The sequence below is a fragment of the Acipenser ruthenus genome, chromosome 16, assembly GCF_902713425.1.
Source record: "Acipenser ruthenus chromosome 16, fAciRut3.2 maternal haplotype, whole genome shotgun sequence".
Taxonomy (NCBI): Eukaryota; Metazoa; Chordata; class Actinopteri; order Acipenseriformes; family Acipenseridae; genus Acipenser; species Acipenser ruthenus.
In genome coordinates, this window is record NC_081204.1 from 13847044 (window position 1) to 13874301 (window position 27258).

The 27258-nt window shown below is 38.9% G+C and overlaps 2 protein-coding genes across 15 annotated transcripts in view; one reads left to right on the forward strand and one right to left on the reverse strand.

Annotated features, from left to right (window-relative positions):
- Positions 1–16181, reverse strand: part of LOC117411741 (formylglycine-generating enzyme) — a 39372-nt gene extending 23191 nt beyond the window's left edge. For both annotated transcript variants that reach the window (XM_058988872.1, XM_058988873.1), the window contains exons 1-5: positions 15782–16181; positions 14235–14408; positions 13663–13737; positions 2096–2178; positions 1199–1321 (exon numbers count right to left, since the gene is read on the reverse strand). In XM_058988872.1, the coding sequence (XP_058844855.1) occupies positions 1199–1321; positions 2096–2178; positions 13663–13737; positions 14235–14408; positions 15782–16060 (734 nt within the window). In that variant the 5' untranslated portion in view covers positions 16061–16181. The remainder of the gene's footprint in view (positions 1–1198; positions 1322–2095; positions 2179–13662; positions 13738–14234; positions 14409–15781) is intronic.
- A 773-nt stretch (positions 16182–16954) lies between these two features.
- The window catches only part of LOC117412304 (inositol 1,4,5-trisphosphate receptor type 1-like), a 171396-nt gene continuing 161092 nt past the window's right edge, over positions 16955–27258 (forward strand). For 10 of the 13 annotated variants that reach the window (XM_058988875.1, XM_058988878.1, XM_058988880.1 and 7 more), the window contains exons 1-2: positions 16956–17162; positions 24967–25076. In XM_058988875.1, the coding sequence (XP_058844858.1) occupies positions 24985–25076 (92 nt within the window). In that variant the 5' untranslated portion in view covers positions 16956–17162; positions 24967–24984. Of the gene's footprint in view, positions 17163–24966; positions 25077–27258 lie in introns of all 13 variants that reach the window. The other 3 variants (XM_058988874.1, XM_058988877.1, XM_058988876.1) reach the window with 1 other exon arrangement.

A 27258-nucleotide genomic window follows, 5' to 3' on the forward strand; every position in this document is an offset into this window, starting at 1 on the left:
GTGAGATGCCATTGTGAATCTGTATAAAATACAGGGAACTGCAATGTCTGATTAGAAAGTCTTCTTTAAAAAAATCAGTGAACAAATAGTATAAAGATCTATAGTATCTTTAACCTCCATCTGGGGACAATGCATGTAATTGTAGCTAACAAAATAATTCCATAAATCTTATCCATTTTGCACTTCCATTAGCTACACAGATCTAAAATGTGCAGTTTTAAGAGAAATACATGTTATAGCAAACATGCATTTTCATACAGGCATGTGGCACTACACTGGGGTAAAGAACAATCTCACTTTGCTGGTAAAGTGATGTCAAGGAGATTGGTTGTGGCATTTTGATTCATTAGACTTTAAAGGAGTGCAAAGCAAGGTTTTAAAAGCAAGTATCTTATCAGCACAAGCCATATTATCATTGGTCCTCATTTTCCTTTGTGAAAGATCTTCTGGTTCTTTGTTTGTATTTTATGCTTCAATTTGCAGATTTCAAAGACCGTACTGTGAAAGCTGCTGCTGCCTCCCTGTACCAGATCACACAGTGTGCTGCACAGTAGCTCAAAATACTAATACGTGGTAAGAAAATGGATTTTAAAACTGCCCAAACTCCTTTAAAACCACATCTGAAGTAGCTTCAAATTAACCCCTTGGCAGCCTCCATTGGCTATGTTCGATTCCCCCTGTGGTCTTAGCTGCCATCGGCCGTGTCTCAAATAATTGATTTATTTTTTTAATTTAGTGGTCACCAATTATTTTTTAATGTTTTCTCCCCAATTTAGCAATGTCCAATTATTTACAGGCTCAGCCAACCGCTACCACCCCTGCGCTGACTCGGGAGGGGTGAAGACGAACACACGCTATCCTCCAAATCGTGTGCCGTCAGCTGCTTGCTTCTTTACACACTGCAGACTCACCATGCAGCCACCCAGAGCTACAGCGTTGGAGAACAACGCAGCCCTGGGCAGCTTACAGGCAAGCCCGTAGGTGCCCGGCCAGACCACAGGGGTTGCTGGTGCGTGGTGAGCCAAGGACACCCTGGCCGACCTATCCCTCCCTCCCCCGGGCGGCCCATAACCACACAGAATTATAACACCATAAAATAGGGAAAAGTAACAAAGCAATGTTAACAACATTTGCAGCTGCTTCTTTAGCATGACCTGGACCTGTAAGCTGTGTTCCTGTCTGAGCTCCATTCCCCTACCTGTTCTCCAGTCCTCCCCGACAGGCGTACTCCCACTCAGCCTCTGTAGGCAGACGCTTTTTCGCCCAGGCGCAGTACGCCACCGCATCGTTCCAGGACACGTGCAAAACAGGGTGCTCAAGCCTGAAACAGAAGAGTAAAACACAGATTGAGAAGAAGTGTGACAGTTAGTATTAGTCGCAGACCCTGCCCTTGTTTTTAAATCTATTTCCAGTGCTTCAGCCTACATCAGATCAGTCTACCATGAAATATGTCTGTATTAGGACGGTATTGAAGACAGAAAGCTGGTGACAGACCCCAGTGGCTTCTCAAGTGCAATAAGCTCACTACAACAAAATACATTATTGAACTAGAGAAGGTACAGAGACAGTCAACCAGGCTAATCCCAGCACTTAAATAGAGGCTATGATGATAGGTTTAAAAAAAAAAAAAGCTCTTAAGTCTCTTCAGCCAGTGTCACAGGCCTTACATAAAAAGACTGCGTGAGAGAGCACTGTTAAAACATTGCAGCTAAATCAGTACTTAAATCATACATAGAGTGCACTTCCATTTATTACCAAGGTCTCAATAGTGCAAATGGGTAAGGGTGAGGGTGAGGGTTAGGACCAGCGTTACACGCATCTCTAAAACAGATCAAACATATGTATTATTATTATTATTATTATTTATTTCTTAGCAGACGCCCTTATCCAGGGCGACTTACAATCGCAAGCAAATACAAATACATTCAAGTGTTACAATATAAGTCATACAATAAGAACAAGAAATACAATAATTCTCAAGTGTGACAAACCACAATTCAATAATACAGCAGATAATAGTGAAAGTTACATCAGGATATGATTAAGTAGTGATAGTTACATCAGGATATGATTAAGAAGGAGTGGTGTTGCCTACCTATCTGCAAGGCTCGAATCAGGACCTTCAGGTTGTCTCCAGTTGGCTTCTTTCACTGGCATCCACCAGGGAGCAGCGGCAACCTTCAAAACAATAAACAATGCAGAGTGTTTAATGCCTCTGACAGCAGGTCATTAACACAGTACTAGAATCAGCTGTGAGAATGTGAGATGGAAAAAATATTAATCCAGTTAATGCTCCCCCCTGCAACAATGCTTTGACAGAAACAAACATATTGTGGAAATAGAAAGTAAGAGCCAGCACAACTTTGGATTAGGTTTCCTTTTGTCTTGCTATCAATACTGTACACTGCTGAGCAGCAGCTAGTGCTGGGGCTTACATATTTAAAGACATCTTGGCTAACTAACCTTTCACACACTAAAGAAGAAAACTGTGTTTGAGTCATTGTAATAAGAACTACTCAGAATGATTGCAAACATCTGAAAAAGGAACAGTTACAAGTTCTTAAGCACTTATATTTTCTAAGTGTTTACTCCAGTCTTTAACTTTTGAAAGTGGTAAAACACCTGTTCATTTTACAAATTTAGACAAATTTAAATAATTCAAGTCCTCGTCATTTTTTATTTTTTATTTTGTTACAACATGATTTTTTTCTCCTTTCAAAAAAAAAAAAATAGGAGTTATCCATTCAAATCAAACTGGTTTCATCCCTCATCGTTTTAGCACAGATAATCTTAGGCGTTTAATCAATCTGCAGTGGGTGGTGCATGATTCACCTTCTCCAGTAATTGCTTTGTCACTTGATGCGGAGAAAGCATTCGATTGTTTTGAATGGAGATATTTAGAGGTTGTCTTAACTCGTTTTGGCTTTGGTGAAGGCTTCATTAAATGTCTCACTACATTATATAGCTCTCCTTTTGCCTCTGTCCTCACAAATGGTCTCTTATCTAAACCCTTTGAGCTGCACAGAGCAAAGAGGCAGGGGTGTCCCTTATCTCCATTATTGTTTACCTTGGCATTAGAACCCCTTGCCCAAAAACTTAGAGAGGATCCATATGGACATGTCCTGTATTAACTAATTGGTGGCAACTTATTTCGCAGATCATGTTTGAAGTTCTAGAAAAGCAGCTTCCTCTTTCTCCAAAGATTATCATCTTGGGGTAAACAGCTAACACATTTTCAAATAAGATGGATCACTTTGGCAATTACCACAGCTAAACGTATACTGCTGAGACGATGGAAGAGTGATTCTGCACCTACACTTCAGGATTGGGCTCTAGATATGTGCCAACTTTCCAGTTTTGAAAAAATAACGTACTCTTTGTTAAATAAAATACCCACATTTGAATATGTTTGGGGCCCCTTCTTACATTGGGCATCCAAAACACATTAAGTATACTAAAGGGCCCTTCTTCGTATGGTACTAGGGATCAGGGCTTTGTCATGGACCAGGCTCTCTGGTTGCAGAGTTTTCTATGCTCCTATATAACTGCTTATTGTACTTCCTCTTTTATTATGTGTTTTGTTTTACTATTATTCATTATGTATTTATTAGTTTCTGTAATTGTTTGTGTCCTTGTAGTGTGTGTTTTATTTCTTTTCCTATGTTGATCTGGATTTTGTGTGTGATTACTGTTATAAAAAAATTCTGGAAAAATCAACAAAAAATTTACATTTAAAAAAATAAATAGCAGTTCATTAAAGAATGGAGAAAACACTTTTAAAATATGGTCCCTACTCTTTAATGAAAGGTGAGAAATTAAATTTGAAACAATTTGGTCACCACTGCTTTAACTGGCTTTGCGGACTGAATCCAGACACAGCAGCATCCTTACAAAAAGAATGCAGGATATCCCCTAATAGCATTCCAGAAGATCAGCAGCACAGTGTTTCCTGGTAGCTGTCTGTAGGGGGGGGTGGCTGTGGAGCAGTTCTCTCCTCTCACTCTCTGCTGCTGACACACTTCTGCTGGCTTGGAGAGGGGAGCTCTTCCTGGAATGCTGCGTCTCCTGTTCAGAATTCCTGACCCCACAGTTTGTTTATGCTGGAGCTGTTGAATGGAATCTCATTTTACAAGCTCTTTGTAGCCCCTAGCGCAAAAGCTACTTTGATTGGTTTTGGTTTGCTGCAAATTCTGGAGTATCAAATATGCAGACCTCAATTCTATAGCATGCATTACAGGAACATGTAACAAAATAAGAAGTCCACATGACAAAACCACCACTCAATTCTCAAGGCCAAGGACTAAAGGCCAGGACTGAGGTGTGCTTTGTCATCAGCACACAATTGAATAAAACATTCTTACAACAATCAGGCTTGGGGTTTTTGTAGCTCTAGTAAGGTGTTTTTGAAAAAATCGATCCAAGCAAAAATACTAATTGTGCGACAAAGTACTGTGCTTATTTTCACAACCACAGACATTCCAGAAGTTTTACTGATCTTTCTCTACTATCACCCACTAACCACAAGTAGGTGGACTGGCTATTTATATTTCACTGTCACTTCAGTTACAGCCTACATAACTTGTGGCTTTGCTGAAAGAAAAGCAGTGTATCAAACCTCAAACTGTCTGCTATTAACAGACCATCAAAAATTAAGTCCAGTGTGACAACCAGAGAAAATACAAACATCAATTTTGTAAGGACGGCTACCATTAGAGGGCAAAACTAGAGATTGATTTGTCAGGAGGAAGCATAGGATGGAAACACTGCAATGTTTAGAAGAAAAAAAAAACTATTTCTCCTGGTGAATGTTTCAGAGTAAAAAAAAAAAAAAATCCGTAGTTTATTTACATGTGAATTAAATACCCCAACTATTGGAAAAATGTTGAAAAAAATAAAAAATGCTGTGATATGGACAACACTGGGTTCGGCAAAGGTAAAGTCATGTGTTTGCCGTAAATATTGCAAGGGGGTTCTGTAACACTTTAAGGGCTGTGTATGCTGCCACCCAACTGAAACCATGTTTTCATGTCATGGTCGTCCCCCCTCCCCCCTCCCCCCCACTAGCATATACATCTAGTTATACAAGACACGTTAGTAAGAAAACACTATATTGAACAAATGTGGTATTCCTTACATCCACTAGGGCAGGGGTTTTCAATATTTTTATTTTTTTAAAACTGTACCCCTTCTGTCTGGAGTTTTCAGCTCAAGTCCCCCATCACAATTTTCACTCGACTGAATGGTATCACAGTTGCAAAGGTGGCAGAATAATCTGATTCACACCCCCACCCCACCCCACCCCACCCCACCCCACCCCACCCCCCACTTAATATATAATTTGTCACAACACTTTGGGACTGACAAACTGCTGGTTTGGAACAGAATACAAATCAGTAGGCTTAATTCTTAAAACTTTTAATGACATGTCTTTGGATGCACAGAATTAAAAGATAGTATTTATGAATCTCTTTGGAAACACTCGTATTCGCTTTCTATTCGGCAAAGAAATAACAAATACAATCGTCTGCACCGTAAATGTTTATCACATTACCATTTACTTTTTATCTCGGCATAACTGTGTGCCATTTAAAACGTTTACAATATCAAAAACATAAGCCTCAAGACAAAACTATAACTAACATTGATACACTTTATTAAAGCCAACATAAAAATGATCCAAAGGGATTCTGTGTAACTCTGTCACTTTGCACTTTTGTGGCTTCACTTTTTTCTTTTGCAAGTAAGAAATGTATCCATTTCAAAACACCAAAAATGTATTCAACCAGCCGCTATTGCTGTTAATGCAGACAGGCCTATTTAAATAAAACAAAACTTCAAAGTATGAGTATTGTCATTATTATTAATGTTCACTTTGAGCTGCTAAACAAAAATCAAATATTTATGCACAGTGGTTTAGAGAATATATAATACCATAAAAATTCAAGATAAAAGAATCATTTCTCTTTTATTTGTCCGTATGACAGTTCGAGGTATCCCCGGGTTGTGAGTAAACGCAATTATCCAATATTTCCAAATGATTAACTCAGATAGGACTGGGACCAGTGTAAATGCAACCTTAGTGATTTATTTTTTTCAGCAAGAAGTAGGTTGTGCAGTCAGGGAGCATCTGGCTCACATCAGTCTTGTGGGTTTCAAAGCAGACGTAATCTACACTGCCTGAACCCCTAAAATGCATCCCATGGCGATGCTAAAAAAATGCACAGCTGCGTGTAGAAGAGGTGATGCATGCGTACTGTCCAGCAGCTGCTCAGGGACACATGGAAGACACAACCACCTCCTGATCTAATGCTGTGGTTACATTGAAAGCATCCAGATAAAAGAAAGCATGTCAGCCACACACATCCCCCGCCACGTACGTAAACTCCAAAATAAGCATGATGAAAATGTTGCTGACCATAATATACAACAGTGTGTACAAAACCCAAGATAGCAACGAAGTGTTTAATCAATCTGATAAACTGTAATCCAAATACACACAAAAATGTAACAGCTGTACAGAGAGACAGACACCCCCATATATCCCCACAATCTGATACCCTGTCTCAATAACTGATAGGCTAAATAATGTTATGTAACCAAGCCTCCCAGCTCAGGTTAGTTTGCGTTCTTTTAAAGTACTGACCCAGACACAAAACTGTAGTTTTTATTAAACACAAAAACAAACAAAAACCTAACTCCCCTCGGAGTACTAACTAAACTTTTGGTTTCCCTAACTAAAGGGTTGGGACGGCTAAGCTGTTCTCCCAACAAAACCACTCTTTAATTTCACCAGGCTGGGCAAAGCCTTCACTGGTTTTACTCACAACACTTCCTCTGTTACCAGCTCCCTGGTGGTCCTCTCTAATGCAGCCTCAAGCTCCCTTTTTATTCTGTGTGGCTCTTCTCAATCAACACCAATTACCTTGTTTGACACCAGCCACATTCTCACATGGATTTTGGCAGGCTGGGGATTAAGCCCATGCCTGCCAACCATCACCTATTTTAATGACCTAAAGAGTGGCGGATCTAGAAACACCAGCTGGAGGCTGTATTTTTTCTTATCCTACAGAAACCCAAAACACTTAAGAGGGCTTCCACACATGTTTTCTCTCTACATTCAGCTGGTATATCAGACTGTAACCATTAGCCTGGCGTTCTTCCGCAACACCAGTGAATGTAAGAAATAGCGCAGTATTTCTATGTGGTCGTTTATAATGATGGATTTCTTAAATCCACTGGGGGCAGTGTTGCAGAGGTTATGGGTTCCTGTGGCAGGGTAGATGGACCTTATTATTATTTGTTTATTAAAAAGAGCAAAAATAGGGTTAACTGCCTGTCCAGGACCTCCAATTCCTTGCATGAGAATGTTTTAAACTTCTGAGCTTTAAACATTCACCAGGATGTGATGACCGAAGTCTGTATGATGTATGATTGCTGAATAATTGTACATACTGTATGCACTGTCAAGTGTTACAGTGCAATAAAACGCCATGTGGCACTGCACTGCTGCAGTATCTGGTGTGAGTGTGTCATATTACTGTGTGGGGTGTGAATAACTGAAATGTACTTGATGTTATTCTGTAAGTGTGATCAAAAAGTGTGAAAAGAACATGTTACGCATCATGCAGTTTAGCAGTAGTTAATGTGCAAACTGCAGTGTCCAGTCACACAAGTACTCGTACTTCTTAAAGGGGTTTTAGCTTCCATTCGCTCTGTAGATCTCAAATGTGCAGTTCTGAATGATGCACATGTAATAGCAAACAAATAATTGTATTATTAAAAAATGACATCTGGTACTTAAAGCAAGCCTTACTTTCAGGTAATCTGCTACACTTGTACTTCCTAGGGCATTCAGCCTCAGCAGTGTGTTTGGGGTCAAAGCATGGGGGTGGGGGCGGGTACTGACAGGAAAGAATGTACCACAGATCATGTTTTAAAATGAAAATACAGGTTTGCTACAAGGGATCATACATGTGGGACCTACACCGTGAATGCATGGAATTACAGTATTCAATTAGCTGTGAAAATTAAGCAGTCAGTCGTAATGCAGCTGGATACATATGTTTTGTTACAGTTCTGCACAGATACTGTTTTTGTTAAGGATGCACAAGAAAGCTGGTCCTTCATTCTGCTATTTTACAGCTGGTTTCACAAATCCCGATTAGCATTAATCTTGGACTATCTAATGTAACCTTAAGTAAGGTAGTCCAAAATGAGTGCTAATCAGGGCCTGTGAAACCAACCAGTATTGTTTACCTCAAGTATTATGAGAATTATTAAAAAAAAAAAAAAAAAAAAAAAAAAGGAACACAAAATGCATTTGAAATAGCTTATTATATATTACATAAATTGCACGGCTGCAGTTTTCAATTTAGTTTAGAAATTGTGTGTTTTTGTGACCGAGCAACCCTGGAGGCATGATGAGGAATTGCCTCTCTTGTAAACATGGAGTTTTGAAGTATGTATTGTTAACAGTTTCCCAGATATAGCTGGAGGTTACAAAAAAATGTGGCAGCAAAATGGTTATTTATTTTTGGACAATGACCATTCTCTGTGAAACTCTCACTACACACCAGGAGAAGACATTTCAGGTTTTGCTATGGTCTTGATTAGTCACAGCTGTGCTTATTAAGACATAATTACGAAGCCCCAGGTGTAACATAGTAAGCTGAGCCAGGTCTTCACTGTTATACACTTAAATAGGATCTTGGTATGGGTAATAGCACAGTTTTCTTAACTAATATGGGGAGGCAGTGTGGTCCAGTGGTTAAAGTCCAGGGCTTGTAATCAGGTCACCGGTTCAAATCCCAACTCTGCCACTGACTGACTCACTGTGTGACCCTGAGCAAGTCACTTAACCTCCCTGTGCTTCCTCCTGCGCATGAGATGTTAATTCAATGTCCTACTGTAAGTGACTCTGCATATAATGCACAGTTCACAGCCTACCTCTGTAAAGCACTTTGTGATGGCGGTCCACTATGAAAGGCGCTATAGAAAAATAAATATATTACTATATTATATTATGGACTCGCATGCCTTTACATATCAAGCATCTCATCTTTGGTTTCTCTTATGATTGTTTTAAGTGTTTCTGTTCTGTTTGAATGATTTTATAATGTTATTTCTGGGCACATTCTCCTCTCCTTCTATGTGGTATTTCTTACCTGTACTAAAGGCAGGGGAACAGGCTAATGGTTACACTTAAAGGTAAGCACATTTACTCAGAAATCTATAGTTTTCAAAAATAACCTCCACAGCGGGCAAGTAAATAAAACTGTTAGTTACAGTAATAAATATCAACCGTAAAATGAGTTTGTTGCTAATTTTGTTTCAAAAACAGTAAAATATTTTTGCAAAAAAGAATGGTACGAATTATAATAATAATAATAATAATAATAATAATAATAATAATAATAATAATAATAATAATAATAATAATAATAATGAATAACCTGACTCTATGTTCTGTTTACCTTAATACAGTCATTGCAACAGGAAGAGCATAAAACAGTTAAAGCAGTGAGCCGAAGTGCACAGTATTGGGTATGGTGCAAAACCGATGAAGCACAACATGCTCTGGCTGTCTTATCCAATCAGTGCTGAGGTTGCTGAACCTCCCCAGAGGTTCTGCTGTCTTGAGAAAGGCTATGGTCTTTTACACTGCAGACAGAAATAGCTGTGACTATGTACATTGGTTTACCACAACAATAGTATACTGCAAACACTTGGAAACTTCTGACATTTTGGGTCACAGCTATAGAGCAAGCAATATACATACTTTAAATTTAATGAGCACAGGCCTTGATGTTGAACAACAATCATTATACATTTTAAACAACAGTGCCGAAAATGTATTAAAAAAATTAGCCCCCTCTCAAATCTCCATAGTAACCGCCTTGCATTGAAATCACACCATCTGTAAGTAATGATCGATTCATTCTTTTCTTTTGCAAATGGTAACCTGACATGTATTCTGCAGTATATAAATGCTGCCTCTCCCAATTGCAAATCATTTTCAGTCGCAGGGGCAGGGTAGGCACTTGGTTTGTAGGTGCTTATGTATCCAATACTGCAATCTTATTATTTCAATCATCTTAAAACAAAAATGGAGACTCTCTGGAGAGAGACCTAATTATGCTTCAACACTGGTATCCAGAGGGAACTGTCTGCTATTAAATCCTAATTACTGTAGACTTACTTATTACTAGCACATCCACTATTATCATATGCCCTCCTTTACTTCTGTGAAAGATATTTTGATTATTCAGATACTAGGATTAAGAAATGCCACATAGAAAATGCGGTAGTTTACATACATTGGTGTGAGTGTTGCAGGGGAACAGGTTGGTGGTGTAGCAGAGTCCTGGAGTTTAGACATGATTCTGAGAGCTCTGTTAAGGATACAGGGGTGCTTTAAAACTCTGATGTATTATAGACTCAAAATCAACCCTGGTGGTGAGGCCCAGCCCTTTACTCGCAGTTTATTGTGACAGCATATTAATAAAAGCAGTGTAATTCTCCATGAATAGGATTCAGAGTAACCAAGTGCTCTTTAACAGCTACCAAAACATTAACATTTCAATAGCCGGTCTGGAAACTAAAGATCTACACACGGAAGGCTTTGTTATAATTTATATTCATGCTAACAGACATTTAGGTTTTTCTTACTGGTTGATCTTATTAAGAAGCCTCTTCATACCTCCAGACTTGCCTATGACAGGAATAGGGAGATGGTATCTGTATGTGTGTGCTGGTCTAGCTCTCCCTGAACTGCCAGTGCTCCTTTGTTGTTTACGTATTGAAAGTTATTGAAAGTTACTCTGTTTACAGAGCTCTGGAGCTCTGCTTTTGTAAGCCGAGGGGCCCCTTTAACCTTTAGGATTCCAGGCCTAGGATTGGTTTGCAGTCCTTTAAGGAATTGGACCAAATGGGTGGATCCAGAAATTCTCATATTTCACAACAGTGGTGCCCTTCTTGTTCTGACAGGATACCCAATGAAGTGTCACTCATTAAAAACACATCAACAGGTCAGCATGGATACATTCCACCCATGTTTAGCAAATTGCTATTACGAGAAGAGATTCTTCAGTTAACCTCATTTAAAAAATGCAGGACATGCTGTAGCAAGCGCATGGTATTTGTTTGCAAGCCACGCTTTTAAACTGTCTTGCACTTCCTGGGTCATTTCACATAGAGGGTGAAATTGTCCCCACCCCCGTCATTAACTAACCCGCTACTTCCCCTAATGCCTGACATACTTTCAGCCAGTAACATGCTTTAACCCATAAGACAATTGCTGGGGTGAAATGGCTGGATTTACTGGAATTCTTGTTTATCTTTATGTACTTGTATAAATAGACTGCATAGAATAGGTTCTTTTTTTAATGTACTGTGATTTTTGCACTGGTTAGGAATACGTTTGATGAATTTCCGCATAACATAATAAATAAACAACACAAATAATTAAACCGCACAGTTATCCTTCTTGATTTGCTGAAAAAATGATCTAAATTTTTCCAGTGCTATTTTTGTTTCTGTTAGTAGGTCACTGAATTCCCAAAGGAAGTGAAACAGAAACTGTGGAGCTGGAAGAGCTCATTTGGGTGTGTTTATATATTTATCAGAAGATGTTTATCCAGGGTAGCTCACTGAGCACCAGCGACCATTACAAGAGAGACCCTGGCACTGCGCTCTGCTTGGCACCCACTCCTATTTTCTGTAGAGCAGGTGCTTAAAGTAATTCTAGCTAAGAAAATAATTACATAAACCTAATTTGCATAAGCTAAATTACATGAACTTCTATTAGCTAAAAAGATCACAAATGTGCAGTTTTGAAAGAAATGCATGTTACAGCACACATGCATTTTCATTTAAAAAAACATAGTATCTGGTACTACTTTAGGTTATGCCTTATTCCCTGATTATCTGTTTGCACTCAGCAGTGTCTTCTGGTTCAAAGCATGTTACTGGCTGAAAGCATGCCAGTCAGGGGAAGCAGCTGGTTGGTTAATGACAGGAAAGAGAGTGGGGATAATTATCCCCACTGAAAGAGTGGGGATAATTTCACCCTCAAGTGCAAAACAAACTGAAAGCGTGGCTTGCTAACAGATTTCCTTAACCAAGTGTAGTACAATATATCATGTTTAAAATAAAAAATACATTGATAAATTGAAGTACATTGATAAACTGAAGGAAATATTGTGTTAGCTACAATCACTTAAATGAAGTAAAGGGGTGTAGTGCTATCAAGCAGAGCGATCACGCTGCTACTAAATCTCAAATGAACTGATATACTGTATTGTACACTTTACAGTACATCCGCCGGTCTGAAACCAGTCCTCTTTGTAGATTAAAATCAAACTGATTTCAGACCTGCTTGGGACTGCAGGGTGGCACAACTCAGGCTCTCCAACTCTAATGGAGGACGTTACCTAATGAACGTCCAAAGCGAAGAATGCCAGTGGCAGGTTTTTACCCTGGACTGCAGAAAGAAGCATGCAGGCAGAACGGACAGCTGTGAATAACTGATATTATCATGGCAATATTGGAGGTAGGTGATTTGATTGAGAAATTTAAATTATACAAAAAATGATGCCTTCAGGTTATCTTTGACCTATCTCTGTTTCCAGATTGGATTTGTGACAGCAGCCCCAGTTTGATATTGGAGGAGGAGATTGAGTTTTATAGACTGCATTCAGTGTAGATGTGGCAGATATATACTGTAGAGCTATATTTATTTATTTATTCTTGTGCATCCTTTGCAATTCATTCAGTCTCTTCACTGTTTCTGTTTATTTTGTACTGTATTTAATAAAGTGAACACCGTTTTATACAGGCCTCATTACACAAATTGTTCGGGCTTGCTGAGGCACAGATATAGTGACCCTCGCTGTTTTTTTCCACTTTTGTAGAAACATTAAGTGGAACGCTGCCAAGATTCACTCAAATCGTGGTAATTACCTCTACAGGAATATTTTATACCGTCTAAATTAGCATACTATTTTACTGGCTATTTAGTGTGTTCTTAATCATCATTTATTACTGTTTCTGCACTAATAAATATTTGGTTTGTTTAAGTCATCAGCCTATCTCCCTCTGCAATACAAACTATTCCTGGCAATGTGTGTCACTGGGGAAGCAATGAGTGAATAAGATGTAAACAACAGTGCTGGTGTTCTCACATTTTCACAGAAAAGATCAATGACATGAATACCCCCTTCACTAGCTTAAGCAGGTATTACAGCTTGTATTTTTGTTGACACTTAAAAGTTTTGTAAAATACCTATGCTAGGCAATGGTAATTCGATCAATAAATCACTTTATAACAACGGTGATGCAAATGATATTGTCACTGCGGGTTACTGGTTACTTTTATTGAGATGAGGGCAATTTTTTTTCACAACTGCACCAATTTTCCAGACACACTTCGATCTTAGTATGTTTATTTACAATTTTTAATTAAAAAATCAACAACAATTCTATGGATGGGTCTCTCTGACATCAAAACAGTTCTTTCAGGTCAGGTAAAGTTGTTCATAATGAAGAAAGAATGCATGACACTGGTTCTTTAATGTTTTGTGAATGGGGACCATTGTTCCTAATGTATCTTATAAAACAAGTTGTGTGAATAATATTAATAATAAAAAGATATATTATACTTACAGCCTGTGTGATTTTGTTCTTTACTTTTTCACTCAATAGACCTTCAAACACAAAAGAGTCTCCAAACTTTTCTGCCTGGGGAAAAAATAACAACTTTACGCAAGAAGATTGGAACTATTTTCAATAGACTAGTCTCTGACTTTACAATACTTAGCCATGGCATACTGAAATACACAAATATACATTTTGACAAAAGCAATCATTACAAGTTCTGCAGACTAAGACTGACCAATAAAATCTGTCAGGCCACAACAGTAGTCACACCCAGTAAAATACATTTTTGGGACCTGCCACAAAACTAGTTATATAAAAACTTTGGTTAACCACCACTATGATTTACTTACTACTATGGTTGGACAAAGATGAACATCATCATTATTTTGACTTGTGTAGGACCAACATATTCAGGCGGGGGGTGGGGGTCACTTCTTACCTATGCTCCCCCTATCAGACCCCTTTCTTACTCTACAACTTGGTATACCTGAGCATCATCTGGGTGTAAAACATGACACAGATATCCCACCACCAGTGGTCCTGTATTCATCTGTCCCCAGTACTTCCAGGTATCTTACCTCTGTTACATGACCAGTAGCATTTACAAAGTGCTCAAACTCCAAGTTGCTGACTTCATACATATCCATGTAGAACTGCTGAATGTGCACTCTTCTGGCTGGCCCTTCTCCGTCCTGAGGTATAGCCGGCTCATCTGTCCCCATCAGGAACACTCCCCTGGGGATCAGCACCATCTGGGAGAGGGAGTCAGAAAGGAAAGAAATCGGTACACGGTTCTAGTACACAATGCACAATGGCTTCCCAGTAACTTTCCAGTCCCTGTCTGATATTTCATTAGAGAATTGGTTTTTGATTGCAAGAAAATAGGGCCTCTGTACAAAAGATGCCTAAACAACCCACAACAAATCACCTAATAATGACTTACAGACATTGGTGACCAATAGAGAGAATTCTCAGATTTCAGCTATGAAATCATGGCGATTTGGTTAAGGATTTTTCATAGGTGATCAATGGTATAAATTATCTAAAGAAAGCATCAAGATTCAAAATAAAATACCACTTCAATTATATATTATATATATATATATATATATATATATATATATATATATATATATATATATATATAATAATGTAGTGAAGGTAGAGTCTCTACGGTAATACAAAAGTTAAAAAGTCTTTTGAGCCTAACATTCAGTTTTAATGGCTTACCAAAAGAGTTTCTGTAGGGACTTTCACAGTCCCACTCTCATTTTTCTTCTTTAGAAGGATTTAATACTTAAATGCTCATTTGTATTCATCAGAAAACCTCTATTTGTTTAAAAACGTGGTCGTAAGACAGACAAACAAAGCATTTTGACACTAACGTGTCTTCATCAGGTTCACATTAATATATATAGACACACAGATGTACACAATTTAACATGTCATTTTACAATACAGTACTGGATAATACAAATCCAGTGTACTAGTACTGGTTAACTGAGCCTTTGAATCAAGCATAACAATCATACTAACATTATTCTTGTAGGTCATGCCTGATATGTGACTTAGCACCATGCGGGGACAGAAGTTACACAGACCTCCTTATGCACACACACCCACACACCTGCCATTGTCTCAAGCACGTGTGGTTCATGTGCCACAAACCCCACAGCAGGATTAACAGTACTGGTTTGTCAAAGACTGTAACAGCAGGGTGGTGTCATGTTGGTGTGGGTTTAAGCTGGACATGCTGGTAAAGGTGCTGGCGTTAATGGTTTTAAGAAAATGAACAACACCGATAGAGTCCCAACAAGTCAGCTTGCACCAGTGAGGAATTCTCTTCATAGATGTTAATACGACTACACAAAACATGACTGCATCATGCAAGCTCACAGAAAGGTCATCTGCAATACTAATGTACAATACATAGGAAAGTATAGGGGTTAGGTGTCAGTATTCAATTGCAACGCATACAAAACATCGCTCAGCAACTGCTTACAATGGTTTTATTAGCGAGCAATGCATTGTTAAACAATCACAATGCATTACAATGTGACCGCAACTTGCATGAATGCCAAGTTTACAACACTTCTGTTTGGTTTGGTAGTCAGCTTGTTCGTACCTGATTGAACCTTGCTTTCTCCTTAGTGTTTTTGACTGGCGGCTCATTTGCCTCTCTTGTGTATTTGACAGCAGCCTCAGGAAATAAAACTCCGCTTTCACTTCCACTAGAGACACCGGCTCTGTTCAGAAAGTTGCATCCACAACTTCGTCCTTCTTCGGATGCCGAGTGCGGCTTCGGATCTTCAGTAACTGAAGTCGACTTTTCTTCAATTTCATTACCGAAGGATGCGTAAATTAAAGTGAACGTTAAAAGCGACACAGCCAAACCGTGTATCATCTCTGCACATCTGCCCCGGTGGTATAGGAAGTTGGTTTCTCACAGTAATTCAATTCGATGTGTACACAACAGCCATGTTTGCAGAGGACAGATCATGTGATTAATCACCTGACGTACTTCTTTCAGCCAGTACTTTACGTTGCTTAGCAATACAGTACGTGGTTGTAAACCTATCGTGCTTAGAGGCGTTTGGTGTATGCAAAGCAGGTTCAAGTAATTTTATTGAGTTGGAAATGTCAGTAAATATGTATTTATCAAACCTCATTATAATATTCCTGTCTTCAAGACCCCTCAAATTGTTTTCTTATAAAATTCTGACAGGATCTCTATACTGTATACTGCATGGTTCCGTCAGAGCTGTTTCCGTTTGTTTGAACAGATAACATTCTCAAGTTGTTTACTCCTTATTCAAGTTACAAACAACACAATGAAACAGTCTTGATCCGAGTTAGCAGCTTTAGGAAGAAATTATTCGGTCACACACAGATAGTTGCTTAGAACTTTTCATTCAAAGCAGTGGCTCTGTGTTAAATATGGTGTAGAACAAAGGTTCTCCGCTCACTTAGTGTCAGATCACCGATGAAAACTGCTCGGTAGAGTACTGTACTGTGCGGCCAGTGACTTTGTGGTGAGTGATGATGTGCAGCGCAATAGTCTGCCGCTGAGTAAGAGGAGCAGAGCAGTGCTTAGCACACCGTTAAGTGGGTTATTTTGAACTGCTCTGGAACAACTTAACGAATCCAAAGTATTAAGCACATGTCTCGTTTCTTGTTTGATGTCGAAACGGTATTGGTTCACTTCCTGCGTAACACTGGTATAGGAACGCCACTTGAACTGCACGTCCTCGCGCGTCTATTGAGACTACATTTCCCAAAACTCCCTATTCATATAAAAGCATAAGAGACACCAAGCTGCGCTGTATTGCTCTTGTGGATATACAGCTGAGCGGAGCAGAGAGGAGCGAGAAAGCCTGGCAAGGTCCGCCTCTTTTCTAACGGAGTTTAACTAACATGGAATAAAATGAAAACGGGACATAAGTAACGAGCAGCAGTTACTATTATTGAAGCACAGCTATTCAAGAAGAGCTCTTCCTGTAGTAAAGGTAAAACATGTTAACACGTTTGTGTTTAACTCCGTAAACATGTTTGAACTAGCCTCTTTAAAATACTATGCTTGCAGACAGTTAAACTCGCAGCTCTGAATCCTGTCTTGTGTATTTTTAATGTTTCCGTCGTTTAGGCTTTATGTTGATTGGGGATTTTGTTTTGAGAGAAAGTTTGTAATTTATTGGCGCTGCAGCCGACTCAGCTCAGAGGAAGAAGAGTTGAGACAGGGACTTCAATAATTAGTCTTGTTATGAAGCATATAGCGTTTGCCTTGACGCCTTGAAACTTAAACATGCATACTGACACTGATTAAGATTCTATAAAATGCAAACTATTCAGATGCTCTGCCACGAAGTTCCGCAGATAAGCTCGGGTTTTAACGCTAATGACTTAATTGAGCAGACAAAGGTCATCTTAAACCTTTTTGCTATTAGTCGCTGATATTCTGGTGAACACTGATGAGATAACGCTATGGTCGTGATTGCATGCATTATAATCGCGTTAAAACAATAACTCATGCGATTGCACTTGAATCCACAAATAAAACGTGCAACTGTAGGTTTGTGTGCTAAAAAATGGGCTGGTCTTTTTCCAAAATAACACCACAATATCGACACTAAAGCAACAACTGTATTAAAGGCACAATGACTGACCAGTGTAATTGCGCAACTTGGTAAATTAAAATGACTGACATATGCAGGCCGGCTCTTAAACCAGGCGATTGCAATGCACGTACAGGACATGCCGGTATGCATTTACGGACCTGAAGTTTGTCAATAAATGTTGTATTTGATTAGAGTGCAATCTAAACCATGTGCCATTTGTATTGGACAAAACCCGTGCAGATACAGGTAAACACGCTAACTGGTTTGCAGAACGGTAGACGTTTATTTAGCACAGAAACAGAATGCTATTGTTTCCTTCCAGTAGCCCATGTTGAGATGGTGTACTTGGCTTTATTTCAGAATTTCAATATGATGGCCCTCATTGTGTTTTTACATTTTACATAATTATCTGAATTTGTTCTTTCTTGCTCAATAATATTTATAAAAATCAATTATGGAAACACGTTTGTCTCGCATTCTCGTAAAGTGGTAGCCTAACAAAATAAATAATCTTGCTAGTGTCACATGTGCGGTTTTATAAAGAAGTGCATGTTTTTATAGAAAACCTGATTTAAATGTTTGAATTAAGTCTGGTACACTACTAGGTTAAAGAACTATCTACTTTCATTCAATACTGATTAATTTCCTTTGATCATTCCACCTAAGTAGTGTTTTGGGTTAAAGCACTCTCCAGGTGAAATAACATTGGGAGTGCTGGACTACATGAAAGGAAGGCTTACAAACATGGCTTCTTTAAGCTATCGTGGTACAATACCAGATAGGATTTCTGACAATAGAAATGCAAGTTTGCTAGAACATGGGACACCTACATTTCCTAAAGGGCAAGAACTACTGTATTTAGCTTCCCAGCTGCTAATGATGCATTGGACAGTAATTGTCACCCATCCTCCTATGATTTACCTATTCCTGTTCAAAGCTGCCCCCAAACTAATAGATAAGATTTTGTGTTGGATGGTTCCATCTGGTTAGGTTACTTTCAATTTGTACAGTGCATGGTTTTTAGTTTACTGTCTTTTTTAGATATTCTTTGTAGAATTGTTTTGCTTCTGTACATGTACAGTAAGCCCTTAGTGGTACAACCAGTGGGCTTTTAAATTTGCAAGCGATGGAGAGGACTCTTGTGATTTGAAAGCAGGATGAGTTAGGAGTACCTGGGCTAGAATTGACTTGCATTTGGTCAACTATTATGTTGTATTTTGTAGACTTTGAAATCTAAACACTGGTACTGTGTGCAGCTTGCATGCTGATGCTGTGAATCAGAACATATTGGTATTCTGAATTCAATTTGACCATTTCTACAGAACTGTCTTGCTGCCTTAATCAATCCAGGTCCACCTCTGCTAGTGTTTTACAGGTTTCCAATAAGCGTCTATAAATAGACAATACACAATACTACTGGCATAACAGCATATCAAAACCAGGAGGGGGCAAGTGACAAATGCAACAGTGTGCTGCATCCTCACAGTTGCTTGGTACCATAGTTGTGGAGTGTATTTGGTTTATCTAAAAGATTCTTACTTCTTTTTTAATAAGACATTTGAAGATAGCTCTGGGGTACAGCGTTGCAAATAAGCTTCTTCACAAAGGCGACTGTTGGCAATTCCATCAGATGTTATAAACCAGGGGTCTCCAGCCCTGGTCCTGGAGAGCCCCAATTCTGCAGGTTTAATAGGTGTCTTTACGTCCTCAATGGTTAAAGATCTCGAGCTCAGTTGAAACAAACCAGAAGACCCTGTAGCTCTCCAGGACCAGGGATGGAGACCCCTGCTCTAAACTTTCCACTGTGTGTTTTACATCAGGTAAAGTTAGTAACATCACCACAGCCATGTATATCCCGTTTGCTTGTTTGCAGTGGTGGAAGCTCTAATAAATTGTCTCTAGGTGAGCATACGTGACGGATGCGTGCTAGACCCCCATAGTAGCTCCTTCTACTGTGATTGTGTGCACTATACAGAACAGGTACACCATCTACAGTGCTGTAGAAAGGCATGCAGGTCCAGTGGTTGTTTGACTACGGGAGCCCACAGGCATTCTGTGATCCAAAGGTTTTAGAATTGAGGAGGTTTAATCCTTTTCCAGCATCGTGTCTCTTTCACCCAAATGTAAAATCTTCCTGTGATGTTTAAAAGGTGGTTTATCAGTATTTGGGGGGGGGGGGGGGGATGGACCAAATTAACAGTGTTCTTTTGTGTAGGCTCATTCTTTCAATGACGTGGTTGGCAAGGTTACTGCCTGCATCACTGATTAACCCATAGTGTAGGATTTGCTTCCAGCCTCCACCATATAATACAGGTACTTTATTTGCTACGTTAATTGATGACAATAAAGCAGGGATGTGCAGCCGCAGGCCTGTGTAAAATAAATTGGACTATTCAAGCTGGAACATCTGCTGTTGGGTTCAAACAATGTGTTATCATGATATTGCCAGTTTAATTGGTTTAGTTGATTTATGTATTGTATGGATATTGTTGACAGCCTTGTTTCTGTCAATTAAACTTGGCATTGTAAAATTGCTTTAATTCAGTGCCCTCTATTGTGGGAGAGATCAGTAAGAGGATTAAAAATGTAATATTTGTCATAACCCTAAATTGGATGATTTAAATGTTTTACTTTGATACATATTTATCTAACATAGCAACCTCTTAGAACTGACTGAGGCTTCTCACCCCTGTGGAAGTAATTGACTCTGGAGGACTGTTGCTGGACTACTGTAAATGGCATTCAAATTAACTTGCTAAAGTCTGGACTTTTATGAACTACAGTTTTGACTCAATTTCAAACTCTGAACACCATTAAACTAATGCTTAAATGACTCCACGTTATTTTGTTTGTCTGGAAGATGGGGAGTAGATAGTATCTAACATTAACTGGAAAATATCTTGACCGGTTGTTTTACTGAATTATTGGTGATGCTACTGTGTGTAATACATTGTTCTGGAGAGGTGCAGTGCTAAGTCTTGCAGAAGGCAGTACCTTGTTTGGGCCGTGTATACTGCATCTTCTATATTTAAGTAAGGTGTAGGAAAACTTTGACAAAGTTTGCATGACCCTGAACATGAACAATGGTACTAAATTGGTGCTAAATTGAATTTTGAATAGGCACGGCCATCATATCTATTTCCCAGCCTGTATCATGCCCTGAAGGCAGCACAGAAAGCAAGATTGCCAGTAAATAGATAATACAGGACTTTCAGGATTGCCTAGCTCAGCAAGCAAAGAAACAGTAAAACAAACTACTTTACAAACCAAATTCTGCTTTTTCTTGTTCCCAAACTTTTATGCCAATAAAACTGCAGTGACATTTCATGAAAAGCCAGGCCTGTACATTTCCTGGTGCCAATTACGAAGATACCCCACTGTTAAGAACATGAAATGTACCCTAATTCTTTTCTGCACTAGATGTTGTAGGCCTTTGCTGTCTAGCCCCTAACAAATCAAGCACTTTTAATGGAATACAAAGGTGCTTGCAATACATTTAAAATAAACCGAGGGGGGGGGAGGGGTTTGAATAATGTGAAATTGCTGAAATAGATTTAACACTGTAAATATATCATGTAATATTTGAGTGGCCTCTCATTAAACATCCCTGTCTGAGGGGAGCCTGTATGAATCTGCCCCTCCTATACCGTTGCCTTACCCGGGCAAATTACTTTTCGGTTTCTGGATGATAGACCTGATGCTTCAAGATATTGCCTTTGTCCTCGGTACAGAGCTGTATTCTGTGATTCTCATGGTCAAGCTCGATTGGGAGAAGAGGAATGAATCCCTTGTGCCAGTTATTTCAGGACGCTGCCAGAACCACCGTGTCAAAGCCTCATATCCCAGAACCCTAGTGACTTCATACTTGCAAGGTATAAACCCGGACTGACCTGGCTGCCATTTAGGTCATGTGACTACATTTCTGCAATAGACAAGACACAGTTATCGACTTGCTGTTCGGTACACAGCTGTGGTCTTGATATTTACTTGATTTCCATTCTGTGCTGTCCAGTAGAAATGACCCATTTCACTACTGTTTCCAATGGAAATGATAGAGAACGTTTTCACCTTATCAATTTTACTTCAGGTTTACAAACAGTTCCCATGTGATTCTATCTCGGGATGCCTCATTTCTAGTTGGCATGATATTACACCAGTTTTTCCTTCTGAGACGAAGTGTTTGTTTCCTCATGTTACTGTAATTTCATTTGTTGTAGCAAATAGTTAAATGGGTCAGTATGGAATTGAAGTGGGGGCCCCATTGTCTGTAACAGGAATTGAAAGGAAACCAACTGCTACATTACCATCACATTTAATGTTGTTTCTGGATAAACTGGTTTCACCTGCGTCAAAGTGAAAATGAAGCCGTGGAAATTCTGTAGCTTGTTCATAGACAATACCAGGGTTCTCGCCAGCGCTGTTCAGAGTAACGGGCTGTTACCTGGTGTAACATGAGCCTTGCGGCTCGGGTTCGTTGGCCCTTTAAAAACTTGACCCAGTACAGCAGACTTTGATTTTTTCAGCACTTATGCACAATTCTTTTTAATTTAAACTAAAAAATAACCAAAACACAAAACAAAATAAACACCTGGCTCTTTTGAGCATTAACTACACATACAATGACTAAATACCGGACGGCTACCCCGTTTACCGGTAACACAAATACCAACACTTTTGTGATTGCGGGGAACAGCGCACACCTTCCTGTGTCTCTCCTTCAGCTGCCTTGAGCAGATTAACTGCCCTTTTTAAATACCCTGCACCTGGTCCTAATTTACAATTGTTTCCAGGTGCAGGGAATAACTAACAATTAACCAATAATCAAATTAAAACAATAAATCAATCAACAAAACCCTTCCCCAATTAACACAAAACCACACATTTTACTGCAGGGAGAATTTCAACCCCATCCCCGCTGTGCTGCACTGAATAAATGACGCTGTATTCAGGCTGTTGCACTGTGTTTTCAGTTTGCGTAACGGCCAAAAACATTTTCCTGTATGTGAGGTTTGCTTAAAATACTTTTCAGCTCTCAATACTCCTCAATGGGTTGGTTGTGACAGCATGTTCTTTAGTTTGGTGCGTGTAATGTCTGCGTCATGGAGACGAGATTGAAATTCACTGAACTTTATTAGCACATTCCCCTCTGTTGACGGATGAGACTAGATCCTGGGATCCCTGATACACAGCTCTGTAACAACCAACACCACTGCAGATCTTTATTATACCATAACAAGCTGGGTTAAATAAGTAAATCATTCAGATGAAGAACAGTAATGTGTATTCCAAACAGTATTGAGAGATTCAATCTTTTATTTCAAGGTCTTTAGAAAAAAAATCAAAAGTTCCACAATTTTACAATAATCCTTTTGTATGACTTCAGATTCCCATAGATTTTTATATAGTATGTAGGTTTTAAAATATAAAATGTGGGACACAGTACATGTCCAGTTTTAGTTGCGATAAGTGGGGGAAAAAACGTTTGTTGTATATTCCTTAACTATGGAACCAACAGTGACAAACGGGTGTTCTAGTACTTACTCTTGCAAGCACACGTGTGATCAAGTGTAAGTTACATCTTTTTAATGGTGCCACAACCATATTTATCGGAACAATGACAACAAAAGCAAAACTCCACAATCACATGATCACAGTAAAGTTTATTAGAATATTTAAAATGTGAGATGATGCATGTTATTAGTATAGATTTTTTAGTAATCAATAAGTAGCCTACATTATATTAACTACAAATACAACTCACATGCAGAAACTACTACTGTACTATGCAGTAGGCTACAATTGTGGGGGGGAAGAAGACGTGAATATTTTTGAAAATAAAAACAGCACTAATTATATCCACAATCGTAGGCCATTCTTAATGTTTTCAAAGATAAAAACATGTTTCTGTTGGACAGAAACGATAGCAATATGGCAAAAATCTAGTTGCTCCTCAGTGGAATGACGTCCATGCGTTGCTAGGGAGTACGTCATCCTATGACGCAGCGTCTGCATCTGCCTACTGACAACCATAGATATAGAATATTAGATGCTGACAGCTACTTCAACACAGCGTAAGCATAAGCACCACTCTGTGAAAAATTCCCGGTCAGAACCTTGCATACCTTCATTTTAAAAACAAGTGTGTGAATAACATACATCCCCAGTCACGGCTGTAAATTAAAAGGAGGCTATCCGTATGATAAACTATGGACATATCAACAGTATGTAAAGAATAGTATAGCGTAAGTGAAACATTTTATCAGAATTTGAAAAGCTGTTATCCAGATAGTATATATGCAAAGAATGTGTGCAGGACAGACACCTCTCTTATATATTGGATACACGCCGTAACTTATGCTAAATGTTAATACTAAGTTTGACAATTGGATATGCAAAAGTGCTATAGATGGGCAGATTCATAGACCACCCCCATATCCGCTGAATCTGATAGTTTTGCATCTGTGTCGGATACTGATGCACAGACATACTGTGCAGTACATCCCCAGAATCTGATCTTCTATAACTTATGCTAAATGTTGTCATCAAGTAACCAGTGAATAAGCGGTTCTCCAGATTTCTGCAAAAATGTGAAGTGTAGCATACAGTACAGACATAACTAGAGGCCAAGGGGCTCCCCAGTGCAATGAATTTGGTAGCGGTCTGCTTCAAAGGACCAAGACCTGTTCCTGTTGGGACAGATCTGCTCGCAGAGCAGCAGTATGAACTGAACTACCTGTGCTGTTTAAATGCTAGGGCTGGGTGTGTCATTGTTAATACAGTACCTTGGAACCACAAGGATTCAAAAGCTTTTTTTTTTTTGTTCAGGCTCCTGTATATGAAAAAAGTAAAATAACCTTAATCTTATGTTTTTTGGTGTATTTTTTTTATTCTAAGGTTCCCAAACATTAAAGTATAGAGATTATAAAGACACATGACATAATGCAAAAAAAAGTAACTAATGTGACCTTTTTAGTGAACTAGAATGGTAAAGATGAATAAAGCCATGTATTTATTTCAATATAGGCTATGTGCAATAAAGGTCCTTACTGTACTGGAAGTAGACCACCTTAGTCAAAAGGAATTAGGAAAACAATTTGGGAAATTTAATTTCTACATTTGTTTTGGTATCCGAGGGAAGGGTATCTCTTTCAAAATGCTGCAACATGGCCTGTAATACTGCTCTTTGTCTTTCCAGGAAAAGGTGAAATGAGAAATGTCTGACAAGATGTCCAGTTTTCTACATATTGGAGACATTGCCTCTCTGTATGCAGAGGGTTCGGTCAATGGATTTATCAGCACTTTAGGGTAAGTTTTTGTGAAATGCTGCTATAAAACTAATTTGTTTTTTATAAATTGTTACTGCTTGGACAGAGGTGTTTAAACTTAAATTGCCCTTTACTGTGTCATTTTTCAGGAGATGTATTTTTATTTTATTTTTTTTAACCACTCCTTTTCTGTTTACTGGTGGGGGGAAAAAACCCCAAAAAACTGCAGTGTTCCTCATACCTGTACAATATAATGTGATTCCTGGGTGACAGATTTACACAGTGTCCACAGAAACCAGATGTTGTTCGCTTACCAGTTTGTTTACATCACCCAAGGTAGTTGTGGGCATTTGAGAAGTATATATTTAGCTGCAGGCACACAAGCTTTATGGCCACTCTGTACTAAACAGACATGCCACTACACTGAGGACTATGTACTGGGAAGCAAGACAAAACCATAAAGAGGGGGATCTCATTTTTTCCTTAAGTATGTTATATTGAGCACTGCACTGTCAAGGCTGTTTACAGGAGTCAATGTTGAGACAATTAAAAAAACAAAACAAAACAAAAAAAAACACAGGTCTGGAACAGGGTTGTTTGATTTCCATTTAAGTTTCATCGTCTGCTAAGAAATAAATAATAATAATAATAATCCTGAGGTTTGTATCTTTTGGACAGACTGGGGGATTTGTTCAGACTGGGGGATTTGTTCTGCCATAACCTGGATGGCAAGGTTTTATATTCCCTGTAATAAAATTAAAGCCAGTTCCAGTGTTTTTCACTTGTAGTAATAAAATGGAGTTGCAGTCTTTTGGCTCCTCTCCTCTCCTCTCGTTACCCAGGGGAGCAGGGTCAGAACACAATCCAGAATGGTCAATGGCAGGTATTAACAGAGTTTCAAGCCTTGCAAGAACCCTTAGCTGCGTTTCCACTGCCACGAATCCGGTTCTGAACCGCATTCTTGATTTTAACACACCCTTCCAATGATTGTCCTCCTCTCCCTCTGCAAGCAGATTCCTTCAGATGTCGGAGTGGGTAGTAAAGATGTGTCTGGGCAGGCTGAGTGCTTACTACCTTATCAGACACCTGGACTGCTCCAGCTTCTGAGGCCTTAAGAGTCCAAACCAAAGCAGATAGCTTGAGGCTGGATGATTCCATGGATTAATACTAAGCTTTTCCCAAAACTTATCAACCACATAGATCAGTAACAAGTAGATTACCCTGCAATAAAGGAATAGTATCCCATCTCGACCTAGATCACATTTTCACTCCCTTATCCCCTGTGACTGTTGGCTATTACTCTCCCTGACTTTGAAGGATCTCAACTGTACATTGGAAGATCACAAGGGCTACCCAGACCAGAGTGCGGTCATTGATAGCAAAGAGTAGGGGTGTAACAATATACTAACTTCACAATCCGTATGATGAGCTATGATAAGATCAAATTTCATAAGAGACTTTTTTTTTTGATAAATGAACTGATAGGTATAGAGAGAACTAATAATCACACTTAAAGAACCATTTGGTGAACTACAATGAGCTAGGTTTTGCTTTTGGTCTTACTGTTTATCACAATGCAAACTTTACCTCCTTTATGATATGATACATCTTGTAAAGAAATCCTCCAAGCACACTGAATGGTTACACTCCTAACAAGGTGGGCAGATTAGGTGCTGTAGACTAGAGCCCTACTGATACATGCGACAACCAGAAAATGACGTTTGTTCTAAAAATAAATGCAAGTGAACACCCCTTTGTTTTCACATTGAAACATTAAGCAAGTCGGTATTCTTTGGATTGAGCCTGGTTACTGAGTTTCCAGTTCTTCTACCTCTAGTAAATTAAGTAGTTTACAAAAACAGACCCAGCTTTTACAAATACAAGGACAGGTCTGAAGGTTCATGATTTGATGTTCCCTTTTACTTCAGCTCAGTCTGCTACTGGTACATGAGGAATAAGGTCTTCAATGATTGTTGAATGTATTGGTTTAAGGCCAACATCCTTTTATTTTGAATTCTGCTGATTTGCCAAATAGACATGGGAACATTTCATGCTCCCTGAATCTCGTTGTTCCATGGACATTCTTTTTCAGTACAAATATGTACTTCTCAAATGCCCACATTCTTCCATTTTCAGGAATACAATTCTGCTTTTAACATTGGAGTTTTCAGTTTCAATAGAGCAATTATATTTAGGCCTGACTTCCTATTTCATTAGGAGGG